General features: G+C 48.0%; 1 protein-coding gene across 3 annotated transcripts in view; it reads right to left on the bottom strand.

Annotated features, from left to right (window-relative positions):
- Window positions 1–25,898, bottom strand: part of TAOK2 (TAO kinase 2) — a 40,974-nt gene extending 15,076 nt beyond the window's left edge. For 2 of the 3 annotated variants that reach the window (XM_035134292.3, XM_035134290.3), the window contains exons 1-16: window positions 25,017–25,898; window positions 12,509–12,681; window positions 11,879–11,950; window positions 11,621–11,722; window positions 10,950–10,995; window positions 10,757–10,853; window positions 9,563–9,676; window positions 8,983–9,074; window positions 8,722–8,815; window positions 8,478–8,559; window positions 7,765–7,932; window positions 7,465–7,677; window positions 6,201–6,329; window positions 4,498–4,734; window positions 3,032–3,160; window positions 673–876 (exon numbers count right to left, since the gene is read on the bottom strand). In XM_035134292.3, coding sequence (XP_034990183.1) covers window positions 673–876; window positions 3,032–3,160; window positions 4,498–4,734; window positions 6,201–6,329; window positions 7,465–7,677; window positions 7,765–7,932; window positions 8,478–8,559; window positions 8,722–8,815; window positions 8,983–9,074; window positions 9,563–9,676; window positions 10,757–10,853; window positions 10,950–10,995; window positions 11,621–11,722; window positions 11,879–11,950; window positions 12,509–12,640 — 1,911 coding nt within the window. In that variant the 5' untranslated portion in view covers window positions 12,641–12,681; window positions 25,017–25,898. Of the gene's footprint in view, window positions 1–672; window positions 877–3,031; window positions 3,161–4,497; window positions 4,735–6,200; window positions 6,330–7,464; window positions 7,678–7,764; window positions 7,933–8,477; window positions 8,560–8,721; window positions 8,816–8,982; window positions 9,075–9,562; window positions 9,677–10,756; window positions 10,854–10,949; window positions 10,996–11,620; window positions 11,723–11,878; window positions 11,951–12,508; window positions 12,682–16,332; window positions 16,474–25,016 lie in introns of those variants that run through there. The other variant, XM_088655680.1, reaches the window with a different exon arrangement.
- Between the last annotated feature and the right edge of the window lie 999 nt (window positions 25,899–26,897).

Here is a 26,897-nt window from a genome sequence, read left to right on the forward strand (position 1 = left end):
AGTTTCTAACTCTTTATATAATGAGGCTTATGAAGCGTTTTGCAGAATTTTGCATGCATGCATCTGCACACATAGAATTCATTGTTTTGGAGAAAAGATCAACTTGCTGACACCATATTTTAGCATATTTTAGCAGAGGTGGCCGGCGGCCACAACTGCATTAGCGCTAAACAGGCTCGGCCCTGTATACCTGAAGGAGTCTCCGCCCCCATCGTTCAGCCCAGACGCTGAGATCTAGTTCCGAGAGCCTTCTGGCGGTTCCCTCGTTGCAAGAAGAGAAGTTACCGGGAACCAGACAGAAAGCCTTCTCGGCAGTGGCACCCTGCCTGTGAAACACCCTCCCATCAGATGTAAAGAAGATAAAGAACTACACAACTTCTAGAAGACACCTGGAGGCAGCCCTGTTTTACTGTGTTGGCAGCTGCCCAGAGTGGCTGGGGCAAAAATATTATTACCTCCTGTACTTGTGCTGCTCCACATCATGCTGCATTGTACTTGCTGGCTCCCTGGGGCAGATACCCAGACATCCCCTGTCAATGTCTGTTCTTCTGGGACAATAGTGTATTCTGGTACAATAGTGGTGCCACCCACTCACCAAAACAACCCCCCATGAAGCCCAGGCCCTCCTATGAAAACACCATACCTTCCCCACAGCCGACGCCAGACTCTCACCTCTCGCAGCAAGTCCTGGTCCAAGTTGTGGCGGGCCAGCAGCATCTTGCGCTTGTACTGGCGGCACTGCAGCTCAAAGTACTGCCGCTGGCGGCGCAGAAGGTTGGCCTCTTCCTCTGCTTGGTAGTGCTGCATGTTCTCCTTCTGCCTCAGCAGCCACTCTTGCTTCTCCCGCTTAGGTGTGCTCTGATTCTCCTGTAGCTCCTGAGAGAGGAAAACAAAAAGTCATGAGAAATGGGACACAATGAAGTATGGTGGTACCTCCTCCTACACAGCATGGGTGGAGAACAGGATCTGGCTGGTGGAAGGGAGCTTGAGCTCTCCCACCATGGGCCACCTTGATGGGTCCACCCACCTGTCAATCATCTGGTGTCACCATGGTGACCTAGCTGCAAAGAAAGGGGGTGCATTTTAAGCGTGCTCCTGCTTCTTTCCTGAACTCTTTGGCAGCCCAGCCTGGGATTCAAGCCATCAATGCAGAAGATCTATGTCAGGGGTCAGCAAGGTTTATCTTGCCTGGGCCGGATAAGTCCCGTGGAGATCCCTCCGTGGGTCGGATTGTGCGCACCCGCGATTTTCGGTGTCTGCAGAGACGTGATTTTCGGTGCTGTGGAAGCGAGTCCCCATGCTGCGCTGGTTTAGCACAGTGCATGAGTGGGCAGCTCAGTTCGGGGGCGGCTTGTGGGCCAGTCAAACGACCTCCGCAGGCCGCTTCCGGCCCATGGGCCTTAGGTTGCTGACCCCTGATCTATGTTCCTCAAGCTGGGCTGCAAAGAAAGATCCCTGCAGCCAATCCCAGCAGGGGTTTCAGTCAGTGCTGGTCAACTGATTGGTCCTGGTTACAACCCTCTGTTGGGGCAAGGATCAGCTGTGCTTGGTGGCTCCTGACTGGGAACTCCAGAGCACAACTGATAGATGTTCAAATCTGTCATGGCTAAAAACACTGACAAAATCAGTGTTGGTTGGTACCAATTGCAATGCTCACTTTTGGCAAGGAGGGCCAAATTTGGAATTACCGGATGGGAGCCTTGCCTGCCAAGGAACAACCAGAAGAGCCCTTTAGGGCTCTTGGTTGTACCTTTGCAGCCACATCTTTACATGCCCAATACCTGACATCAAATGTGGGCCAGGAGGCTGTGGTTCAGGAAGAATGGCATTATGGGCCAGTTAAGGCCTCCAGCCAGACTTGATGTAGCGCACAGGCCAGAGGTTCCCCACCGCGGCCCTATGTTGTTGTTGTTTAGTCGTGTCCGACTCTTCGTGACCCCATGGACCATAGCACGCCAGGCACTCCTGTCTTGCACTGCCTCCCGCAATTTGGTCAAACTCATGTTCGTAGGTTCAAACCCTATACCCAGGCCTAAAACTGGGTAAAGAACATCTGGGTGCAGCTGGCACCCAGCTGGCATATGGATGGAGAGTGAGGGTACAGACCAGCTGCAGAGTCCCAGAGGAACTTCCACAGAATACACTCGTTGCTAAACTTTCTCTAACTGCTCCTTCATTTGAGGAGAAAATAAATAAAATAAATAAATAAATAAATAATATATTATTAATACCCCGCCCATCTGGCTGGGTTTCCCCAGCCACTCTGGGCGGCTTCCAACAGAAAATAAAATACAGTAATCTATTAAACATTAAAAGCCTCCCTAAACAGGGCTGCCTTCAGATGTCTTCTAAAAATCTGGTAGCTGTTTTTCTCTTTGACATCTGATGGGAGGGCGTTCCACAGGGCGGGCGCCACTACCGAGAAGGCCCTCTGCCTGGTTCTCTTGTTCTCACCGAATGAGGAGTGCAGGCACTGCTGGAAGTCCAGCCTTTGCCAAACATTTCCCATGGTGGGCTTCTGCCCACCAAAGAGAGAGAAGAGTCACTGATCCAGTCTCAAGGAAACAGCTCTAGGGCACTAGCTTACTCTTCATAAGCAGGAAGTCAGCCATGGATTGCGGGGAACTATGAGAATTTTCAGCATTGAGGCAACTCTTGAGTATTTCCTGACACAGGGTGGGGCATGTGATGCCCCTGACATTTTAAAATTTATATTTTATATATACGATTGATTCCTGAATAAGCTCCTTCAAGGACTCTAATTTCAGGTCCCTGAATTATCAGGTGGTAGTACCACAGACTGAAGTAAGAGAACCAGAAATTAGCAGTGCTAGATTCAGAGGCTGCACATCCCTCACGCACCCATGACAGGATTCCCAGTTACAGATGGAATTGGAAGACAGCACAAGGGGGGGGGGGGGAACACAGAGGCTGGGATGAGAGACCAGGAACTTCCCAAAAGAAGGCTGCCAAGCTGGTGTGACCCTCCGCCTCCCCTCCTGCATGCTTTGCTCCTCTTAAAAGCAGGTACCTCTTTAAGTTGCTCCTTGCGTAGCTTATACTGCCGCTTCTGCGACTCTAGCAAGTTGCCCAACTCCTTTTTCTGCTGGCCCAAGATATGTTGCTGAAACTTCTTCTCCTCAGCCAGGGCTGCCTTTGCCTGTACAGGGGATGCGTGAGAGAGAAAGGAAATTCACTCACAAAGGAAGGATGAAGACAGTCTGGCCATGCTCAGGGCTGTGTGTGTTGTAGCGTAACTCCATGCAAGACCATGAAATTATTTTAAGTGTGGGAGAAAGAAAAGATAATTGCCATTATTGGGGGGGACGGGGACTGGTAGAACATCCAAAGCCAGAGTGGGAAATTGAATTGGAGTCTCAAAGAGCCTGCCTATGTCTAGCAGAAACAGGCAAATTTGCATCGTTAGCATGGTTTTCAACTCACCATTTTTAATGTGTTTGGGTGGAGTGAGGGGAGCAGGGCTTAGCATTCAGGCCTGGCTATTGTTGAAGCTGGATGTCCCTCTGATACCAACACAGAAGCATAAAAAGCTGCCTTGTACTGAGCCAGACCATTGGTCCATCTAGCTCAGTATTGTCTACACTGGCCAGCAGTGGCTCTCTGGGGTTTCAGGCAACGGTCTCGATCAGGGACTGAACCTGAGACCTTCTGCATGCAAGGCAAGCTCCACCACTGAGCTATGGCCCTTCCTCATAAGCAAAAGTATCTGCTTTTAAGAGGAAAAATGATCCCTGCAGCAGCAGCTCACAGAAATAATCCCAAAGCATTGAGCTACCAGGTCACAGCTGATCTGGCAGGGCAGGGCGGGGCGGGGCGGGGCAAGCCACAGCTATAACAGGAGCCAAAGAAGAGACCCGCTCAGCAACAAGCTTGGACCACCCCAAGTAATCTGGTCAGAATGGAAGGGAAACCAAAAAGGAGGAGCTTCACTCTTTTTATTTTGGCTGGTTTTTTAACACACCCCTCCAGCACACATATGGCCAGTGTCAAGAGGCCAGGCATTTGTGGAGAGTCTAGGCACCGTTCCAGGGGTTCCGATGACAAGAGCCCCCTGTGCCTGCTCTTCCCTACTGCCTCTCAGCCTGACCCAGACAACGGGGCAGCAGTAGGCAAAGGAGGATCCACAAGTGACACTGCCTACTTGCTTCCTGGCTCCCTGCCTGGCAGTCAAGCGAGTGGCAGCAAAGATGAAGAGGAGGCGTAACAGCAGCAGTTGGCGATGATGGCAGCAAGGAGCAAGGCTCGCTGCAAGAACACCTCACCTGTCCTGGGTCATGATTCCCCCAAACCAGGAGCCTGTGCTGAGCATGTGGTTATTCAACAGCCCGAGGAACTCCACTTTCCTACGGGAGCTCCTCCACTAGGGAGGCCACAAGCTCTCTGCCTTCCTCCTGCCGCTTGTCCCTGTAAACGCCATCACAACTGTCTCCAACAGTATCTCCTCCGCTCTGGCAAGGCGACCCCCACTGTGCTCACCTCCTTCTCAAATATAGCTTGGTGTTTCTTGGCCAGTTTCTCAGCCTCAGCAGAGAAGTTGCTGCGATGGGCCTCCAGCTCCTTGTCGAGCCGCAGCTGGTGCTCGTCCAGCTCCGCCCGGAGCTTGTTCTCCAGAGCCAGCAGCTGCTTCTGGTGCTGGCGCCGCATCCGCTTGTAGCCGCTCATCTGGTCCCGCAGCGCCGAGTCTTGCTCGTGCTCCTGGATCTGGCGAGTCACCTGGGGAAGTGCGGCAGGAGGTAAAAGTTAGGCAACCCTGAGTGCAGGCTCCACTGCTTGTGGGCTTACTCCTGAATTGGAGTTGCATCCTGTTAAGGGGGAGGGGGAAGCTCAGCATCACCCTTTCCTGGGCCACCCTCAACACCCTGCCTACAAGAGCCTGTTATCTGAGAACTAGGCCTGCCACATCTTGCCAATTAATCCATTTTTATCAAGCACCAATCATTAAATCTGGAACTTTTAAATTATTATAGGTACTGATAAAGTTGCAGGTAGCAGGCGCCACCCTATTTTTACTTTATTACATTTACACCCCTCTTTCTTCCATCAGACTCAAGGTTTGACACACAGCTGCACCCCACTCCCTCTCTGAGACTTCCCCCTTCTAACACTGTGCCTGCTGTACCATGTGCATGCATCATCAAAAATGGTGTGGCTCTCTGGAGCTGCATTTTTATTCATATACTAGTCATGAAGCCCGTTAAATTAACGGGTGCTAGAACAGACCTGTTGCTCTAGCAACCTCGGGGACATGCGCAGAGCTGCCGCTTAGAAATCCATGCGAGAAGTAAACGGCCTCGCGAGCGCGCCTCCGTGGAGACAGAGCGCGCTCGCTCGCTCGGGGCTATCTCGCGTGTCCTCTGGATTCTCTCGAGAGAGCTGCTCCGAACACCGAGAGGCTAGCTCCCTTACGCGCTGGCCAACGCGCTCCGTCTCTGTGCTCCAAGTCCCAATGGCTGTCCGTGGGGCACATGCGCAGTAGCGCAAACCCAGGGACACAGGGAATACTGGACGCAGAGACACTTGCACTTTATTATATAGGATTAGATTTCTTAATCAATTAAGGAATCAATTCATTGCTTAAGTTTTGGCAGTCCAACACAGAAATAAGCTTTCTTTTTTTTTCTCTTCAGCAGAACATTCCTAGCCTCCCTCGATTACAAAGCGTGTTGGGGAAATTCCCAAAAGGCAAGAGTATTGAACTTGGGACTTCTAGGTCTCCATGATTCTCCCTCTGCTCCTTTCCTACAATAGGAAGCTGTACCTAAGAACAATAGATGTTAATAGTTCATGACAAATCTTCCCCCCCAGAATCTGTCCATTCCTTTTCTAAATGGGTCACTTTGGGGCAAGTTTCCCTCCATCCTGGCACCCTCTGGGGCTGCTGGGAGTTGTAGCATGAAACATGTGAAAGGTGCCAGGTTGTGGGGGCTACATCCTGAGCCCTTAATACTTCCACAGGACGTGAATTCTCATTTTTTATACAGCTATCAAGAATCCCATCTCATCTTGAGAAATGAGGATTCAGGAGGAAGCAGAACCTACTACTTGGGAAGAAGTTGTGTAAACCCTGCAGTTTCTGCAGCTTCCACATAAAAACAAGGGCCATGAACAATGAAGAGACTGAACTTGGTTTGGAGGGGGGGAAATCATGCTTTGTCCAAACATGACCACCTTCCACTCACCAGAGAAGCTGTACGGATGGTTGCAAAGTGGTCTCGGTTGCGGCAGTAGGCACGGCGCCGGGCAGCTGATGATGAGCTCTGGGGCTCCATCTCAGGCTGGTACGGGTCATCATACAGGTTGTCATGGCCCTGAAAAGCACCAAAACAGGCCTGTGAGAAATGCAAAACCTATACAGTTCTAACACCTTCTCTGCCCACCTCTCTTTATGCTGATGACCTGGGTCAACCGAAAGCGCCACAGCTATGTGAGGATGGGCGGGACACAATTTAATTACCCCATCCAGTGAGGAGGGGGCTCCATTGGGCTTAAATTTGCCTTGGTGAGGCATAAATTAATGTTTTATTCTTCCATGGAAATTTTTCTGTTCTACAGGTTTACTACTAACAATGAATGGATGCCAATTGCAAGTACAACAACTGGGAAAGCAAGCTTGGCAATTTCAAAGCATTGTGCACAGTAAATACAAATAAAATAAGCATGTCAAAATAGATGACTCTCTCGGGCAGGGGTAGACAACAAGGTGCCCTCCAGATGTTATTGGACTACAACTCCCATCACCCTCAGCCAGCTTGGCTAATGGTCAGGGATCATGGGAGTTGGGCCAACAAACATGTGGAGGGCATCAGGTTGCCTACTCCTGCTCTAGGGCATCAGAACATTTTCTGATGATGCAAACTGAACATTGTCCAATGGAATATGAACCTATGCAAGTTAGCCTGATTCATACAGGAAAATCCCCCCAAAATCCCACGTTGTCGGGTGTGTCCTTTACAACCATTGGTTTCTGGGCAGAGTGGGGAAGGTGGGATAAATCTATGCTTAAGATGAGGTTAGCCTAATAGGCTTTCAGCGCTAAGGATGCTTTAGTTGTGGACCCAAACTCTTTGATATCTACTCCTACCACCATTCCTATCATATTGTGCGAATCCAAACCACGTTCAGAGGTGGACCACTCCCACAATTCACCCACCCGGGTGGGACCAACCTGCAATTCCCGCATCTTTACCACCACCTCCTACCACCACCCACCAGCATGGGAGAGCTTGAGGAAGGCCAGGGCAACTGACGCTTCCTACCCAACTGGAGCTGCTCCTTAAATTTTGCCCTTCACTATGGCAGCAACTCAGTGTGCCTGCCTCCATGCTTCTTTGGGCTTTGATCATGGAAAGGCACAAGTGACTTTGTTTCCCAAGCCCACTCAATCCTGCTCCCTCCTGTTATCATTCAGACCCTCCACACTACCAAAGCACATGTATCCTGTACCGGGAGGCGATGGATGACGGAGCTGTTGGAGGTGACTGTGTGCTCGCCTTCCTGCATCATGGCAATCTCAGCCCCATCGTCGTCATCGGAGGCATCCGCCAGGCTGTTGACGCTGCTGCTCTGGCTGCTAGCGCTGATGGACATGCTGGGCACCGAATGGCTACTCTCCATGCTGTTGATGGTGCCTGTACGGTGGAGAAACTGCTCCACCTCCTAGAGCAACATAGAGAGGGTAAGAGGTTGGGGAGGAAGCTAGAGCGGGGAAGAAGCTGCCTTGGGTAACCAGGTTTAACCACTAACCTCCTCCTCTTCTGGTGCCTCTGCATTTGGGCCATTCTGTGCCTCCTGGAAAAGGATTTTCTTCATCTTGCGGTACTGCAGGTTGTCCAGCTCCCGCACAGCATCCTTGGTTCGCTGGATCAGGTCCATGATAACTGTCTGGGGACGTTCCCTCAAGAGGAAGCGATGCTGGGGAAGAATGAGCACGAGGTTGGTTGAAAATGGTTCTCGAGAGCAAGTTTTTCACAAATCCAACTGGATCAATTCTGTTCCACTAATGACTCAAACTAATGCACACAGTACACTCTCAGCTTGTCTGGGAGCTGAATCAAAGTGATGAGGAACCGCAAATATTTTGACCAAAACATTTAAACATTATTTTTCACAGGTGGAGCATCTTTTTAACAATGAAAAACAAAGGGGAAGATTTGTATAGTTGTTTCCTGGGGAACAATGTTGAAGGGAGTTACTTATGAAGGTTGATCCCATGTGACAACTCTCTACCTATACCCCCCCCACCCCATGTTACCTAGCTAATTCCATGTCTTGGCAGTCCTCGGCATCTGTTTTCCTCTCAATGAAATTTCTAATAGGAAAACAGCTTTCTTCTTCTGCCCTCAGCCTCACTTTCACTGTCCCACAGACAGGGCTGTGCCGTTTCATAGACTTAATTGGACTATGGTTAGAGGAGACAGAAGGCCCCTATTCAGGGGTGCAGCCGAGCTGAGCAGTACCTTGAGCAGCACATCAGAGGTTGGGCGGTCCTGGGGGATCTTCTGCAGGCACGAATCCACAAAGTTCCGGAAATATTCAGACCTGAAAGAAGTAAAGAAAGAGCAATCCAGGAGGCCTGCCTTCTTTCCAACTTCAACCTCAGCTTTTGTCACCGGCCCCAGCTCTAAACCCATCAATCCCTATTTCCAAGGTCCTAGAACGCCCTTCGTTTCCATAAACACATGAATTGGGGGCCTTTCTTACCAGTGACTGGACTGGAGCAGCGGAGAATCATTCTGGGCGATGTGGTATAAGGCACTCATAGCATTCATGTTAAAGAGGGGTGGTTTGCGCTCCGCTGGGGATACAGGGACACTGATGTTAATGGCGGTATTTCACTTTCCCCCCAAGACATTTCCCTTCCTGCCTCCCCCACCTTAAGAACTCTGGCAGCTCCAAGCTTGCCAGGGCAAGGAGGTCCTTGGAGCGCACCACCTTCTCTATTCCTAAGAGTGCATCCCATACCAAGTTCGATGCATGTGATGCCAAGTGACCAGACATCCACCTTGCCGTCGTACTGCCCCTCGTCCATGGCTAGGATCACCTCGGGCGCCATCCTGGAAAGAGTGCAGTGCACAGTGGCCTGAGATCATGATTCATAGCTTGTTAAGAATCTATAGCTGGGGTGGTAGTGAATGTAGTGTCCCCAAATGTCATGGGGCTACAACTCCCATTGGCACCAGCCAGCCAGGTCAATGGTCAGGGATGATGGGAGCTGGAGAGCAGTAACATCTACAGAGCCACCCCAATATATGGCATTTTATCTGCAAAAAAGGGCAACCCTCTGCTTCCATGCAGTACCTCTTTGCTTTTCTACTTCTCAACATCTATAACTCTTCCCTCCAGAAAATGCAGGCCCTATCAAATCCATTAAATTCTCTTTGCTTTTCAAGCAACCAAGTTCGCGCACATCGAACCTCACTCCCAAATTGCCCTGCCATATTTTCACACAAACACTATTCTCCTAATGAAGGGCGAGGCCTACAATTGCTTCTTGCCACAGATCTTCCCACGTCACACAAACATCCAGTTCTTGCTCTCTTACCAGTATGGGGTGCCAACAAAGGAGTTAGCGGGAGCAATGATGGAGGCTGAACCAAAGTCCCCCAGTTTCACTTGTCCTGGCTCAGTCAGCAGGATATTCCCAGCTTTCACATCTCTGGAAAAGGCAAGGCTTAGTGGTTAAGAACTGCACGTGGGAGCAGAGATAACAATGGACTGGAAGGTGGGCAGAGAGGGAAAACAAGTGTGAGAAGCGGGGGGGGGAGCAGGAGGATGTTATAGCTGTGGATGGGGCATTGGAGACGTGGCAGAGGGGTCTGATGGCATGCATGGTCCCACTCTCCCAACACATGCCAATGTATTCATGTGGTCCCTGCCATGTGCTAGAACCCAATAAACAACGACTTGCAAATTATACTGTGGGGGCTTTGTCATCCTGTCTGTGGGTCACGCACAGGGCACAGGCAACTAAATATACAAGGTTAGGATAGAGATACAGAAACTCGAGCCACAGAGACCTGGCTTGCAAGCAACACTAAGCCTTTGATTGTTTAGCCAAAGTGTGGTGTCCCACACCAGCAGACTAACAAAGGTTTGTTTTCTGGTAACAAACCATGATGTGAAACCATGGCTAATTATGGTTTGGTGTTATCTCCTTGCTCAACCATGGGTTGCCTAGTGAAGGGTGGAGGCAGGAGGTCAGAACAGCTGGAAAACAAAGCAAGTTTCGGAGAAAGAAGTTCTTGGCTTATTTGCTTGCCTGAAAGATAACCCATGGTTTGTTGAATTATATATGAACACAGCCAGACTGTCTGACCTTGCAGTTTTAAACCAAAAGCTGTCATTTGCCACGATTTCTCTAGATGTAAAGTGGGAGGAAGGGAAGAAGTATACAGTTTTTATGGTGCAGCAGCATCAAGGCCATATTGTGCCCTTACAATGCAGGATGTTTCAAGCAGCTTTCTCTGAAGTTTGCATTCAGCTCATACATAAAGTTTATTTTCTGTCTCTGTGCTGAAAACCCCACAGGAATCGCTTCCATGAATCAATGCAAATATGCCTTGTTGTGGCAGTTAAAAGTAGCAAAGAATTCAATTAAAAATCAGAAGGGTCCATAAGGACTGCACCCTCATGGTAAGATAGGGACATGGCCATTCTGCCATCCAGGCTCCTGTGGACTATGCCTAAAAACAGCATGGGAAGATGTGGGCACACAGGGCAGGACTGTTCATCTCACCTGTGGATCATGTTGTGCGAATGCAGGTATGCAAGCCCCTGCAGGGCACCGTGTGTTATGGCTGCAATCTCTACTTCCTGCAGCGGTTTCTTGTGCACTAGGAAACATGGGAGGGAGGAGAGAGCATTACATATAAGTATAGGACAAAGGGATACAGAATGTCTACCCATCTCACATGGTCTTGGGTGCTCACCTTCCAGCAAGTCCGAGGCAGAGCCCAGGCAGTACTCCATCACCAGCTGATGGGGTAAGAATGCAGGGAAGGAAGTTAGCACAAGGCACAACATTCCTCTGAACCCCACCTGCCAACCAGTCCCCTAAACTATTACATATCTGGGACTTCCGATTAAGAACATAGGACGAGCCCCTGCTAAATCAGACCAAAGGTCCATTTAGTCCACCATCCTGTTCCCCACAGTAGCCAACAAGATGCCTTCAGGAAACCCATAAGCAGGTCAGAAGGCAACTGCCCTCCCATCCTGGTGTCCTCCTGTCAACTGGTATTTAGGGGTATACTGCTTCTACACATGGAGGTTCCATTTAGCTATCATGGTTAACCACTACAGATAGTCTTATCCTCCATGCATTTACCTAGCCCTGCCCCCCTTTTCTAAAGCTATCTTAAAGCAGCAGCCACAACCACATCATGCGGCTGTCACTTCCATGAATGAATTTTGCTTTGTCTGTAAACAATCTCTCTCTCTCTCTTTTGTAAGAGCCATACATGCTCTTTAACCTAAGTAAAGAAACCCAACCACCACTCAGACCCATCCTGCACCCATCCAAAACATCCATCATTCAAAGATCAGAAAATCTTCCTGGAGCCCAAAAGGTTAATGTGAGCAGCTTCCCCTCTCATCTTACCCATGCTGTATGTTCCCGTAGATAGCAGCCCTTGTATTCAATGGTGTTTGGGTGCCGCAGCTTTTGCAGAAATTTCACCTCTTTGATAATATCCTGCCATTTCTGGAAGATAAACAAAGGGAGCCTGAGCACGGAGAAGCCTGAATTCCAGATCCAGGGCACTCTCAGAAGGTCTAGAGACCAAGGGAACTTAATCACCAAGGTCCGCTGGCAGGCCAGCTGCGACTAGTGTTGTCAGAAGAGGGGTGAAGCACAAACCTCGTTAGACTGCTTCCCACTGTAGGACATTTTCTTGATGGCCACCACTTCATTGTTACGTATGTCTCGGGCCTGTGGAAGGAACAGAGTGTTAGGAAGCTGTTTTGGGGTGGGGCAATGGCCAGATTCAGAGGCAGTGAATTCAGAGGGCTTTGCAGTGGCTGGCTTCTCTGCCTGGAAAAAGTAATGCAGTTCAAGAGGACGTTCTCACAACCAGTGGAAACAGAGATGTCCACCGGTCAGAGGCATGTTGGCAGTAACAGGAACCCATTTCTTAAGAACGAGAAAGGAAGCCTGGATGAATCTAACCAAGAGTCAGTTCACTCCAGATCCTGTTTCCCACAGTGGTCAACTAGCCCATAAGAGGGGTGGGGGTGGGGAAGAGGCAACAGCCACCTCCAGTTGTTGTTCCCCAGCAGCTGAAATTCAGGAGCATACTGTTTCTGAACCTGGAGCATACCTGCAGAGGTTATAACTAGTAATCTTCTCCACAGGGAGGGCAAAGAGGTGTGATGCTAATGAGGAAGAAGGATCTGGAGGGCATGCTTTAAGTGAGCCTAGAGAGGTTTGTTCAATTCCAGCAATATCGCCCCCACCCACCCACCACCCACCCACCCCTTCAACACTCACAAAGTAGACTGCTCCAAAGCTGCCATGACCAATCTCCCGCAGGTCAACAAAGAGCTTTTCGGGGTCATCCTTGAAGAACAGTTCAGCCACCTCAGGGTCCTTCAAGCTGCCAGCCCGGGCATTAGACGGCATGGCGACCGTGGAGGAGGCTGGGCTTCACCTTTGCCCTTCTCCTAAGGTGGGGAAACAGAGGTTAGCAAGCTCACCGAGATTATGACATGGTCTGACAGGACACACAATAAGGTTACCTTCCTGAAGCTAAACATATCTAGGCCTGGTCAGTGGGGGTACTGGACCAGGGGGCGGGGGCATCTAAGAACCTCATGTAGGTTGCCTTGAGTTCCTTAGTGGAAGAAAGGCAGGTTATAAAAATATATCAGACTTCCTACAAAAGGCCCATTCTTTTGCTAAATCAGCCAGGATGGGGAATCTTCTAGTCCCTGCTCAGACAGGGCTTCCTTCACAAGAGAATCCAGGAGTCGCAAGTTCCCACCCACAAAAATAAGAGAAGTGGTGTAGAATGGTAATCAAGGAGAATAATTGGGGGGAGGGGGGCACCAATGCCAGCAAATGGGGTAAGACTTCTTAGAGATCAGAGAAGATACCACTGTTTCTCCTCTTCATGTTGTGCTCCTGCTGCACTAGCAGCAGCATTCAATTGGGAACGGAAAATGTACTGAATTGGGGGACTGCGTGCACCTGAAACTTTGCTTATCTCCAAGTTCTCCAACTTTTCTGCTCTAACCACAACAATATACCCTGGCAAGCAAATTTCTTTTAGAAAATAAATTACAGGCTCCAATTGTTCCTAAGAAAACTCAGGAGTATCTCCCTGAGATACAATACATTCTGACTCAGAGCACACTTGTCCCTGCTGCTTTCCCAACTAAAATAACCTCCACGACTTGCTCCTTCTATGACAGGATGAAGGCTCTTGCGGGGTTTTCCCTCTTCAGTGTGGAAGGACTGAACATGCTTCAGCTCCACGGACTCGCATGTGCAGGGCCACCTTCCCCTTGCAGTGGGCAAAGACCTGCATGTACAGCAGCCACATTCTCACAAAGAATTGCCTCAGCTTAATAAACTTCTTTCTTGCCTTAGTTTCCCTTCTGCTCTTGTTGAAAGACAAGTTAGGGAAGAAGAAATTAACAAGATCTTCTTTAAAGACTACTTCTTTGATGGCAATTACTCCCAAGGATGTATAAACAAAACCAAAAAGAAATAATCAACTCCAAGCCTTCCAAGGTTGCTTTTGTGATTTGGCTATCTTGGGCCGCTTTCCTTAACAATTCTTTCTAGAGTAGGGATGGATGGGGAACCCATGGACCTCCAGAGGGTGTTGGCACTCCAACCCCTATCAGAATAAGCCAATGGTTAGATATGATAAGAGTTAAATAGTCCACCACCATCGTGAAGGCCACAGGTTCCCCATTTCTTTTCTTGGGTAAATTGAGGTCAGTCAGTTGTGAGGGACTGAAGGGAATTATGGGGACATGTAACAAATGAGACTTTTGAGAGGCTTGGTACAGAAGAAGTGGACTAGGTAATTTATTTTTAAGAGTTTATACCTGCCCTTCACCATCAGGTTCCAGGGTGGGTTACAGTATTATAATATACAGTTATAAAAACAGATAAGATCGTTGCAACGATAATAAAGTAGTAAATCTCTCTGAATGGAACAGAACAGTATAAATCCAACAAAATTTCAGGGGCCCCCCCCTCAAAAAAAAAAGGCCAGGGCAAAGAGATATGTCTTTTACATACAGCGAAAGCTGTTCAATGAAGATGTTGCACACTACTCTGTGGGGAGTGAGTTCCACAATTAGAGGCTGCCACAAAGAAAGGCCTCTCCTAGGCCACTCTTCCCCACACGTCTGAGGATGAGGATACCAAGGGAGCCCCCTCAGTCGATCTTAACACCCAACAACTTTGGAAGGGGTGGTGGCAGTTTTTTTTAGATATTTGGGGCCTGAACTTTTTAGGGCTCACTAATGTTATCACCCTGTACTGGGCCCAGAGACCAATAACCCTGTACACAGGGAGCATGGACAGTACAGAAGTTGCTTACTCCTTATTAGACCTCAAAGAGGTGCTCAGAGCTGTTCACCGCTGGGAAAAAGTCACCTCCATCATACAATTTTATGTTAAAAGTTTACCATCCACATATGAAATAGTTGCATATCACTACATTGAAATGCTTTCCCTGCAACATACTGCCCCAATTGGTACATCTATGGAGTTTATTTTAATCAAGCTCTTTAAGATTAAAAGATGCAGGTGGCATTGGAGTAATAAAAGGGGGGGGGTAAGAGCAGAAATACATTTCAGATTGTAAGCCTGCAGGCAGGGGCTGTCTTGCAAGCTATTGTATGCAAGCCACTCCAGAAGACTTTTAGGTTACAGAGTGGGGTACAAGTGCTCTAAATATATCAATAAATTATATGGCAAGATGACCCATACTTCTTGATGTCTCAAGGCAAATCTTAAAAAATGTAGTATAAACACTCCAGTTGGAGAACAGCCTTTACCAAAGGTGTCATGGGCTTTGAAGAAACTTGATCTCAGGACGCAAGGGAGAAACGTGCTAAGACGAAGGCATGCTTGGCAAATCCACACCACGGTCAACTCCCGCCTGGAAACCAATGTCCCCACTGTGGAAGGACGTGTGGATCCAGAATTGGCCTCCACAGTCACTTACGGACCCATTGTTAAAATCATGTTTATGGAAGCCAATCTTACTTGGCTACAAGTGATCGCCAAAGAAGAAGAAGAAGAACTTCTTGATGTGGCATTATAGTGTACAAGAGGCTAAAGCTTCTGAAAGGGAACAGAGACAAATCCAGGCAGCCTAGACTCTAGCTCTCAACCCTACAGCAAACAACTCAAATTTCCAGATGTACCAACCTAAATTCCCTGGGAGAGATCCTTCAGCAGGAGAATGTGTTTGTCGCTTGCAGTAGCTGCAACCTATGACCCTACACTAAATGAGAAGAGAGGTGGACTAGTGCCATGCTGCTCCCACCCTGGCCCAAGGAAGACACTCCCAACATGGGTACCCTGCTTCCCAGAGGGGGAACCTCACTATTTTGGAGTCTATGCTTAATGCAGGCATAAGCCACTATTCTGACCTTATTGCTAATCCTCTGCAGGCCTCCATCAGTTGAATGAACCAACAGGATATTCATATGGGCTAAAACATGTTGTATGTCTGGACTGCGGATCCATTCCTTGTCCTTGAAATTAGTCAGCTGGATGTAACCCCCTGAAGTCTTTGCCTATGGGAATGGGTCAGGCCAGGCTGGCTAGATGAACGTTAGAAAAACAAGGCCCATGGCCTTTGCCTTTTGAGGGGCACCAACCTGCAACTAAACTCCGTTTGCCAAAACAAGTTTCTTAGGGTACCTCTTCACCTTCTGGGATGGGCAGAGCTCATTGAACCAACTCCCCTCCTCCACCCAATGAACAGAAAAACAAGGAAATCAAGAGCCTGCAGGCAGGCCATGTCAGCGAGAGGAAATCCTTGCATTGTTCAGTTGCTTCCCAGGGAACAATCCAAAGCAAAAAGGCAAATCACAAGGCCAGCCTGGCAGCAGCAATGCGGGTGGGAAGGCATCCTTCTGCTGTACCACACTTCACTAAGCAGCGCACAGAATTTAACCTCTCAAGTTTGGTTTTGAGGTTCCAGGCTAAAGTCAAGGGAACAGGGGTATACAATGAATTCAGAGAAGCCATCAAGGGCTACTCCTCACACAGAAAGAAACACCCCCTGCAGCATAAGCTGTATCGTCTGCAAAAAGGAGAGCAAAAGTAGATCAGGCTCTCACTCAACATGGAACAGTAGACCTGCTTTCAGGTCATCATCATCAGGTCTGGATGTCACATTTGACCCAAGATGTGCAGACTAAAAGTGGAACCAGTTTGTAGGCCTGTGAATCTTAAGAGTCATGCAAGATTTTGCTGCTTCTGCTGAAGCTTTGGGAGGCTGCAATTAGACACAGAAAGCAGCAGTTACCATTTGCCAACATACTTCAATGCCACTTTTCCAGGAGTTCTCATGGCACTTACATCAATTCACAAGACACTTCCAATAAACACAAAATGAATATATAATCTTTAATAATCTATTGTATTATAACTATTAAAAAGGACCTGTGCTAGAGGGTTAAGAGCACTCCTGAAGGCATGGCTTAAGGCTTTCTTCTCATCTGCAGAGCATAACACAGGGGTGGGGAACCTCAGGCCCCTCAATCTGGCCCTCAGAACTTTCCTCAGGCATTCCCCTCTCCCCAGGCAACAGCTCTCACTGGCCCTGCTTGACTGCCTGTGAGTTTCTGCCTGGCTGGAAGGTGTCTTTGAACTCTGATAATGCCTCTTGCTTGCCTGGATGGCAGAAAGAGAAAGGGGAGTTTGAGTTTTTCATAGAAACTAACCTACTGTTCAAAGGTTGCTCTGCTCACTTTTGCCTGTGCACCACCAGCATGTGACCCTCAGAAGGCTGCCTAGAAGAGAAAGCAGCCATCGGGCTAAAAAAGGTTCCTCATCCCTGCTATACTGGATAAGCACATTTGGAAAGGAGTTAACCACCCGGGACAAACAACACACCTTGCTTTTTCTATAGCATGTGCTTTGGCTCACTTGCTCAATCCAGCTATAGTGAGTTATGAAAATTAGTCAGGCAGCTCTGACACAGGACCTGCTGCCAGTTTCAACAATCTGCTTGCAGAACACGCCACCCAGAATGACATTCGCCAAGGGTGGGTGGACGGGCAGGTTGTGAAAAATTAAGCGTCTAGTCAAAGGCTGGGAGATGGACCCTTGACCTTAGTGGCTTTCCAGCTCCTACAATTAAGAGAACTGCAGATAGTGATCCTGAATTCTTCAGTTCATTTTCACAAACTGAGGAAGTAAGCTGAGGATCTCCTGCAGAAAATGCACCTTATATGCCTGGATGGCAAAGAGGGGTACCATATTTCTGACAGAGAGTAGCTACAAGCTTATTTATTTAGCTGGGGATGCCAACATGCTAAGTAGGTTGACAGTGATGGGCTCAACTGTGCTGGACAAAGAAACAAAAATGCATTACCTAGTATACCAATGTCCACCCCAAGTGTTTGCCACCGTACTCCATCTACTAATAAGGGCTTTTCCTCAAAAGTTGCTGGGATTGTTATGTGTGCCTGGCAAGCCAAACCTGGTGAGGTTGCCTCTACTCTATTTTACCACCTGAAATATATCAAGCATCGAGTGGTTTACACTGCATTCTTTAAGATACAGAGATTAAAGAAAACAGAAGAACTAAAAGAACAGCCTGATTATTCTGGGTTTAATCAGTGAAACAATATACAGTGAAAGCTGCTTAGGGGAAAGTCTTAAAAGAAGTGATTGTGAGGCTTCAGGTCTAACTTGGCAATTAAAGCTAGGTAACTTATGACAGCAGACACTTGGCAACAGTGAAATATAAAATCCTAAGGCAGACTTTCCACAAACATAAAGTCATTAAATCTCAGGCGAAAACAGATACAGTGGTACCTCGCTAGATGAACGCCTCGCGGCACAAAAAAATCGCAAGATGACAACATTTTGCGATTTTTGGGCAGACTCGGAAGACAAAGTTTTCTATGGCCGTGCCATAGAAAACTTCACAAGACGAATCAGGGCTTCCGCCGCTGCCACTGCCCGGAGCCCGGCCGCCTTGCGCATCCGCTGCCCGCCATCACCCAGTTTCCGCAGCAGCCAGATCCCCCCTCACTCACCTTAAGCCTGCCTGCCTGCGCGCGAATGGGCTGGCTGTCTGGTTGGGCGCGAGGGTCCAGCTGCTGGGGAAGCTTCCAGAGCGGCCATGGCGGATGAGTCGCCGCCTTTTTTTGCACGCCCCCCCCATAGGAACACATTGATTAATTAACACATTTCAATGCATTCCTATGGGAAACCGCACTTCGCAAGACGAAATTATCGCAACATGAAACAACTCGTGGAACGAATTAATTTTGTCTTGCGAGGTACCACTGTACACTAGGAGACAGTAGCATTAGGCTGCTGAAGTCCCATTAAAAAGTGAAGAACACAAACTCCATCAGGTTCTCCCTAATGCAAAACAGCATCAGTGGTGGGGAAATGGAGCAAGGAAGAGCCATCTGAACCTAGAGAGGAATGGGGCAGAATTACCCAATACTCACAGATTGGCTTTAGGTATTTGAAAGCGGGATAATGCCACACTTGAGGCACATGTGGATTTTCCCACACACCCAAAATCAAGAGGCCTAAAGATCACCTGCCTGCAGTCAAGAGTGCAACACTGGAAGCCACAATGTCTAGACTGCTCCCAATCTTCAAATGTTAGCCACTGTCCTTTGTGGTAGTGGCAGAGAAGCAAGTTGTATGTTTTCTTTCTTTCTTTCTTCACTGGCCCAGTAAATGCTTTTAGACAGCACCTTGTGCCAAATGCCACCAATGGGCAATGAAATACTATCATAGAATGAAAGAAAAGACAAACTCTGGTCTAGTTTGTTGAACTTGTTTGAGGGAGGCCGCTGCACCTCCACAAAGGGCTTCTGGTCTGTTCTCGTTACTTAAGCCTCCAAAATATTCACACGTGGCCCATTTGAATACCCTCTGGATAGAAACCTAGGAAACGCATTAAAGCTCCAGCCACAAAACAGCAGAAGAGCTGCCCTTCACCTGTTGCTGCTCTCTTAATATTTGCTGGCTTTGCACTGCAGCTACAAGAATTATAAAATGCTTATTAAAAAATTACGGCAGCAATTTCTATATTTAATAGATGTATATCCTGTCTTTCTTCCATCATGGAACTCGACAGTCTCCACAAGTCCCCAGGCACTCTTGCCATCCAGGAACTAACCAGGCCCAGACTTGCTTAGCTTCAGCAAGGCTACAGCATCCTAGGTCCACAGAAGCACATCTCTGTTCACCCGCATGGCCCCACAGTATGCCAACATCTTCATGGCAGATTTAGAACAACGTTTCCTTAACTCCTACCCTCTCAAACCTCTCCTGTACCTGCGATACATTGACAATATTTTTATTATCTGGACACATGGACAACAGACCCTGGAAACCTTCCACCAGACATTCAATGACTTTCACCCCACCATCAACCTAACAATGAACCAATCTATGCAAGAAATACATTTTTTGGACACTACTATAAAAATACAGGATGGACATATAGACACCACCTTATACAGAAAACCAACTGACCGACAAACATATCTACATGCTTCTAGCTACCATCCCAAACATACCAAACAATCCATCGTATACAGCCAGGCCTTACGTTACAACCGCATCTGTTCCAACTCTACAGACAGAGAATCTCACCTAAGAGATCTACAGCAAACCTTTTTAGAACTAAAATATCCACCTGATGAAGTTAAACAACAGATCAACAGAGCCAGACAGATACCTAGAGAGAACCTGCTGCAAGACAGACCCAAAAAAGAAAATAACAGAACACCACTAGTCATCACATACAGCTCCCAAGTTAAAACAGTACAACGCATCATCAGAGATCTACAGCCTCTCCTGGACAATGACAGCTCCCTTTCTCAAGCTCTGGGAGGAAGACCTTTCATTGCCTACAGACAGCCACCCAATCTTAAACAACTCCTCACCCACAATAATACAACCACCAGACTTAACATGGACACTGGTACCAGAGCCTGCAATAAACCCAGATGCCAACTTTGCTGCCACATACACCCAGACAACACCATTACTGGCCCCAACAACATCCAACATACCATCTCAGGACTATTTAATTGCTCATCCTCTAACATTGTGTATGCCATCAAATGCCAACAGTGCCCTTCAGCTCTCTATATTGGACAAACAGGCCAAACCCTACGCCAAAGGATAAATGGACATAAATCTGACATCAGGAACCAGAAGACAGAAAAACCAGTAGGAGAACACTTCAATCTCCCAGGACATTCTATACAAGATCTCAAAGTAGCTGTCTTACTACAAAAGAATTTCAGAAATAGACTGGAAAGAGAAGTTGCTGAATTGCAACTTATCACCAAGCTCAAAACCATAGAGGGACCTGGTTTGAACAGATATCGGATTCTTATCTCATTATACATGATAAGCGATCTTCAGCCATCTCAACCCTTGCTTTTTCATGCAAAACCATTTGCAGTCGTTTCAGGTCATCAACAGCTATCAGTCAGTCAATCACCCATTTCCACCACCCTTCTGAGTGATCCCCCCTCCCCATCCCCACCCCTCCCCACACCTTCTCTACATAAGTGCCTGGAAACTTCCATTTCACTGTATCTGAAGAAGTGTGCATGCACACGAAAGCTCATACCAAAATAAAAACTTAGTTGGTCTTTAAGGTGCTACTGAAGGAATTTTTTTTATTTTACTTCGATCCAGACCAACACGGCTACCTACCTGTAACCAACACATCTCTGTTCTGTTACTGCTTCCTAGTCCGTCCTTCCCAGGCAGCACAATCCTTTGAATATTTACTGAGAAGCAACTCCTACAGTGCTCAGTGGGGTTCATCTCAATTAAGTATACAGGGTTACAAATCATACAGTGCCATCCTACATGCCTACTTAGACCTAAGCCCTTCTGAATTCAATGGGGCTTACTCCAGGTAAATGGACTCCAGCCTCAAAGTCTCTTTCCTAAATATTATGAAATACCCTGTCCTGGCCTCTTTCCTTTCAGAGGTTCTAGGATGCTTTCATTCCAGGGGGTCTTCTCCCCCGCACTACCAATTCCTTCTGTGCTGGAAGAATACAGGGCTTACTGAGTAACCTGTGGGTAACTCAGAAGCAAGCCCTAGGGGTTGTATTCTACCACAACAGCATGACAGAAAATAATGCTTTGAGAACACAATGCAGTCATTTCCAGAGATTTTGCTGCAACCATTAGAAAACTATTTTAAGAAAGAATTGGAAGGAGTTCAGTTACCTTAACAAACGCCCTTCGCTGGCCAGAAGAAAATATTGCATTTGTCCAGGCTAGTGAGGCGATTTAGTTTTTGCATACCCTGGCACATATGTTAAGCCCATGGAAAGACCTGTAGTCATGAGATGTACATAAGACAGACTCTCACCAAATCAGATTTAACTGAAAACTAAAGGCAGAAAACAAGACTGGTGTTGGATGTTATAGAAAGCACTTCCACTTTTCACAAGTCCTCCATAGTGTCTAAAGGGAACTTTTATATGTGTCGAGGGGGAGGGGGTGTGCGTGTGTGAAAGAGAGAAGTTCTAATCATATCTCAAGCTTCTACATGTGTCCTTTCAGACATTATACTGGAACTCTCATTCATTCCTCTGCTTGCCAGCTCTTCTTAACAATGTATTCTCTGACAAAGGACAAGATCAAAGTTAGAAACTTTGGGCTGTTAAATTTATCTGACCAAAGAGTGTTACCAATTACTATTTTATGTCACATCGTGGTGAGATGTGCAAAAAGAGGCAGCCTCTTAACACAGAATCAGCAGCCACAAATTCTATATGTTTCTATAACTCCACTTCCCTCAAGTAATAACTGGGCAAGAGGGGTAGGATGCTTTTATTCTTGGTCTGGGTTGGCTTGTTTGCCATCCTTTGGCTCAAAGCAACACTTTTGTTACACCACCATAATCATAATGAATATTCCAGGATAAAACTTCTCTCATGATGACATGTCCAGCTGAAAAGAGACTCATGATTCAGTTTTAGATTACTGGAAGAAAGAAGTGTATTATAATCAAGAAAATCCAGCAAAGGAAAAATCCTAAATGCTCATTGAGAAGTCATGCTCTTTCTAGCAACAGGGGCAGAACTAGGATTTTTAATGGACATGTGTTTTAGGGGACTGGGGCTGCAATTCTAACCTCACTTACATGGGAATAAGCCCCATTGAACTCAATAGGACATGTTTCCAACTTGTCACAAAACTGTGCTGTAAGTCAGAGAAACTGGAAAAAGTGTTGGTTCTTTTCCTTTCTTTTGGGCTGTTGATATAATTGAAATGACTGATTCAGCATATGTGGACAGATTAGTAACTTTGGGGCATTCATTTGCAAGGCTGTACCCAACTAAACAGACTAAAGTAAGAGAGTTACTGGTCACAAGAGAGAATCAGCTGGGCTAGAAGTCTGAGGAGCTCCTGTCAACAAAAGAAAAGCAATTTATCCCATTATCTCGGTGGTCAAGCACTTCAGAAAGGGCCTTCATAAAAATACCACAGAAAAAGCTTTGTCAAAAAGCAACCAAGTAGATGCTGGGCCCCATCTTGCATGATAAAACTACTGCCTATTAGGACAGGGCTGGACAGCGGATGGAGGAGCCCCAAAAGCAACATGGTTCTCAAGGACTCTTACTCATTCTTGATAGAAGCATGCCATACAAAACCTTTCCTGAAACCTTCTGGAATGAGATTCAAGCTACGATAAAAATTATTGGATTCACACCACAAGAAACACCCCTTATTCTCAGACTCATTTTAAATTCCTATCTTGAACTGGTATGTCCCAGAGAAATGTACAATCCCTTGAGGTGGTAATATTCCCAACTCCCATTTTTTGACCCGGGTCAAGCAGCAATACAATCCATGAAAGTGGAGGTCTTGAAACTTGTGTGCTTTGAGTTAATGGGCTCAATAAACATGCCATCATTCATTAATTGATCTTCTGAGACATGACATGTACAGAAATCTAGACTGCTGAAGACCTCTTCTTTAAAGGTACTAGTCCCCATGTTTCTAGAGAGATATCTGAAAACAATCCTGGTCCACAGGGTGAGCGGGGAGAAACAGATAACTGCCATTGCTCAAGGAATACAGTACTGGTTTTCTCATACCCCACTGCTTATAGATACAGTACTGCCTCTTAACAGCACCTTCACACCACCAAGTACTAAATAATGCTCAGGTAGGTAGCTGTGTTGGTCTGCCGTAGTCAAAACAAAATTTAAAAAATCCTTCCAGTAGCACATTAGAGACAAACTATGTTTGTCATTGGTATGAGCTCTCATGTGCATGCACACTTCTTCAGATACACTGAAACAGAAGTCACTAGACCCTTATATATAGTGAGAGGGTGGGGAGGGGTGTTACCCAGAAAGGTGGTGGGAATGGGTGATTGGCCGATAGGTGTGGTAAACCTGTTGATGACTGTTAACGACTGCAATTGGTCTTACAGGAAAAAGCAAGGGGTGAGAGGGCTAAAAATAGCTTTATCATGTAAGAATCCATTGTCTCTATTCAGACCAGGTCTCTCCATGGTTTTAAGTTTGGTAATAAGTTGCAATTCAGCAACTTTTCTTTCCAGTCTATTTCTTAAATTTCAGAAGACATTGGATTTTTTTATTTTAAATAATGCTCAATTTACCTAAAACTCTGAATTAAATGTGAAACTCCTGCATATTAACAGAATTGAATTTTTTGTACGCTGTTATATTGAATGTTGAATTTTATTTTCCTATGTGGAATATGGGTTTCTTTGAAATTAAATCCTTTTCTGGTTGCCCCTCAGAATACAAAAAGAGCAGGCCCAGTGGGAAGTGGTCCCTGTAGCTTAAAAGGATGTCAAATTGAACCCCATCCAGCATTTAGGACAAGCCATTCATCCTCCTTCCTTCCAAGTGGTCATGCTAAACCTCATTACTCTGCAGTATCTGTGTGATGCGCCCCTGCAACCAAACACAGTTCCACCATGTCTTCCTCCTACCCATTAAAAACACACATACAAAACTTTTGGTAGCATGCTACACTAAAATCCAACCCCAGACTGCAAGCCAAGGGCAATCATCCCATTTCCCCAAAATTAACTCCTGGTTGCATGCTCAATATTTACAACAAAGTTTCAGCCTGAATGATGATTCCTAGGGAAGCCAACAGTAGTCCATCAAGCTAACCCACCTTGATAACACCTACACTCCCAACCTTGTCATCAAACATTTAAGGGCATAAAAATAGGCCTCTGGGTTTCCTTAAAAGCTAAACAAGATCTAATGGAGAGAAACAGGACTAGGAGCCAGGGACTCTAAGTTGCATAGTCAAGAAATGGAGTCTAGCAGTCATGGTGAGATCCAATTGCTAATTTGCAAAGGAGATTTTTTGGGAGGGATGGGGTGGTGGTGTCAGCTTCTCAATAAAAAGAAGACAAGGATTTGAGGTGGCAGAATGGAAACCCAGGATCCATGTTCTGGTGAACAGCACTCCTGGCTTCTCCAGAAAAGAGAAGTGGGGCCCAGATGTGGCAGGGGAAAGCTGCAAGTTGCTACTCCTCCATTAAGCCTTTAGAAGAATAAAATGAGTTCGGGGTGGGGTGGGAGGGTGTGTGCTTCTCAACATAGGAGGCATGATTGTTGGGGGAAGGCGGGCGAAGCAGACAGAAAGAAAATCGGATTTCCACAAAATTGGTGCATACAACCTCTTTGTTCTGCAAACCTTCACCTTCTGTTACCTTCCCATCCTCCCCACCACCACCACCAAAACACACATCCCTTCACCTCTCCCCTGTATCAGTACGTTCAGGTCTCACCTGTAAGTCTCGGCAGCTGCCTTGATACTGTTCCCCTTGCGGCTCCAGCTCCAGGATATTGGGGGTGGGGAGTACACCCCCGACCTCCTCCTCCTCTTCCCCAACTCCTCCAATCAAGGAAGAGGGTTTAGAGGGAACTGTCACTGGCTCCCCTGGACGAGGGAGGCCTCTGCGTAGGAGACATAGGGCACCTAGAGTATCTCCCTCTCTCTTGCTTGGCTAGGGAAGAAAGGATCCGCAGAAGCAAAGACGTGCAGGGGGCTCTACTTAAAGGGAAAGGGTGGGGGCATCCCTTTGAAAAGGTGAATGAAGAGTCTCCTAGCGGACCCAATTCTACCGAGACTCTTCAGGGAGGGGGGGGGGGAGAGAAGAGAGAATATCCAAAATTAGAGGCGGGGAAATCTCTATCAGACAAGAGGCCCTACCGACAGACGACTCTTTGGGAAGCGAAAGGGAAGCCTATTAAGGGAAAGAAGACGCGGGCTAAGTGGGACGCTGTGCAGCCCCTGTCATATATTTCAGGTGGGGTGAGCTATAAAGGACCCACAGGTAATGGATGCGGAGGGACTCAGGGTTGCACCTCTGAAGCGGAACGCGCCACCGCCCTCACGGGGAAACTGGGGCGGGGGGTCAGGAGGGGCCGGGGCGGGGTGGGCGGACGGGGGCGGGCTGGTTCTACAGGAGCCCCAGAAATCCTCCCAAGGTCCAGGGAGCCCTGCGGGGCGGGGGGCTAGGGAAAGGGGAGGGGCTACCTCTCTACGGCAGAGGGTGGGGTCGGTGATGTGGAGTACTGTGGGGATGGGGGGCCTGGCGCTATCCGGCCCCCCCTCCCCTCTCTCGCCTCCTGGGCTCCTCTGCCGTCTCACTCACTCACTCCAGTTGTCCCCAAATCCAAGATGGCGCCCAAGGCAGGAGCCAGACCGGAACCAAGGCAGAGAGAACCCCGGGCGCATGCGCATAGGCGGCGGCGCGCGGCGGTGGAGAGGGCGCACGCGCAGTGAGCCGTGGGAGGGAGCCGGGAGAAAGCCGCATGCGCCGCGGACTGGACACGGGCCGAACGCCTTTCCGAAGCCAAGGAACGGCCGCATGCGTAGAGCGGAGTCGAGACGTATCGTACGACTTGCGCCTTGGTAAGGGCGTTCTGGAGAGAGAGTTAACCGAGCATGAGCTGTGAGGGAACAAGATGTTGCTGAATGAAACAAAGCGCATGTGCACTAATAAAAGGGAGCGGGCGATCGAGCCGAGTCGCTCGCGAGGGCCCTGCGTTCATTGGGTTGCTGCGGCGTTGGTGGGCGGGACTGTGGCATTCCTTGACAATACGAAAAGAGTGCGAGCGGATGTCTGAAACCGGGCTTAGGGGCGAGGAAGACGCGCCGGGCTTGGAGGAGGAGGGGCTTCAGGAAGGGCGAGGGCAAACAAGGAGGTCGGCGTTCTGGTTGGCTGAGAGGGGAAAAAGCTGTTCAATGAAAGGAGTCAGATTGGGACGGCACATGCCCTCCGGCCAGTTTTGATTGGGACATACGGTAGAGGCGAAATGTGATTGGTAAGTTGGCGTTGGGGGCGGAGCTTTTAGCGCTCAGCTGTTACTGGGGCAGGATTCCGAAAAAACAGGCGCGCGCGCGCATAGAAAACGGGGGTAGGGACGACAGCTGTTGAAGGGGAGGAATAAAGGACGCTGTGGGCGACCGTTAAAAGCGTCACTGCACGGGCACAGAACTAGCGCGCGGGCACTCGCCCGAACCTCTCTGAAAGAGGGCGGGGTCAGGCTTCCCTCTCGCTCGACGGAATGTTCAGGTGCCGCGCGGTCGTCTTAGGGTGACCTTTCCCTCGCCTTATATGGGAACAGCAGCACTTTGGCACCTGCGCAGTTGGGACCAAGGC

Source organism: Zootoca vivipara, chromosome 12, assembly GCF_965207765.1.
Source record: "Zootoca vivipara chromosome 12, rZooViv2.hap1.1, whole genome shotgun sequence".
Taxonomy (NCBI): domain Eukaryota; kingdom Metazoa; phylum Chordata; class Lepidosauria; order Squamata; family Lacertidae; genus Zootoca; species Zootoca vivipara.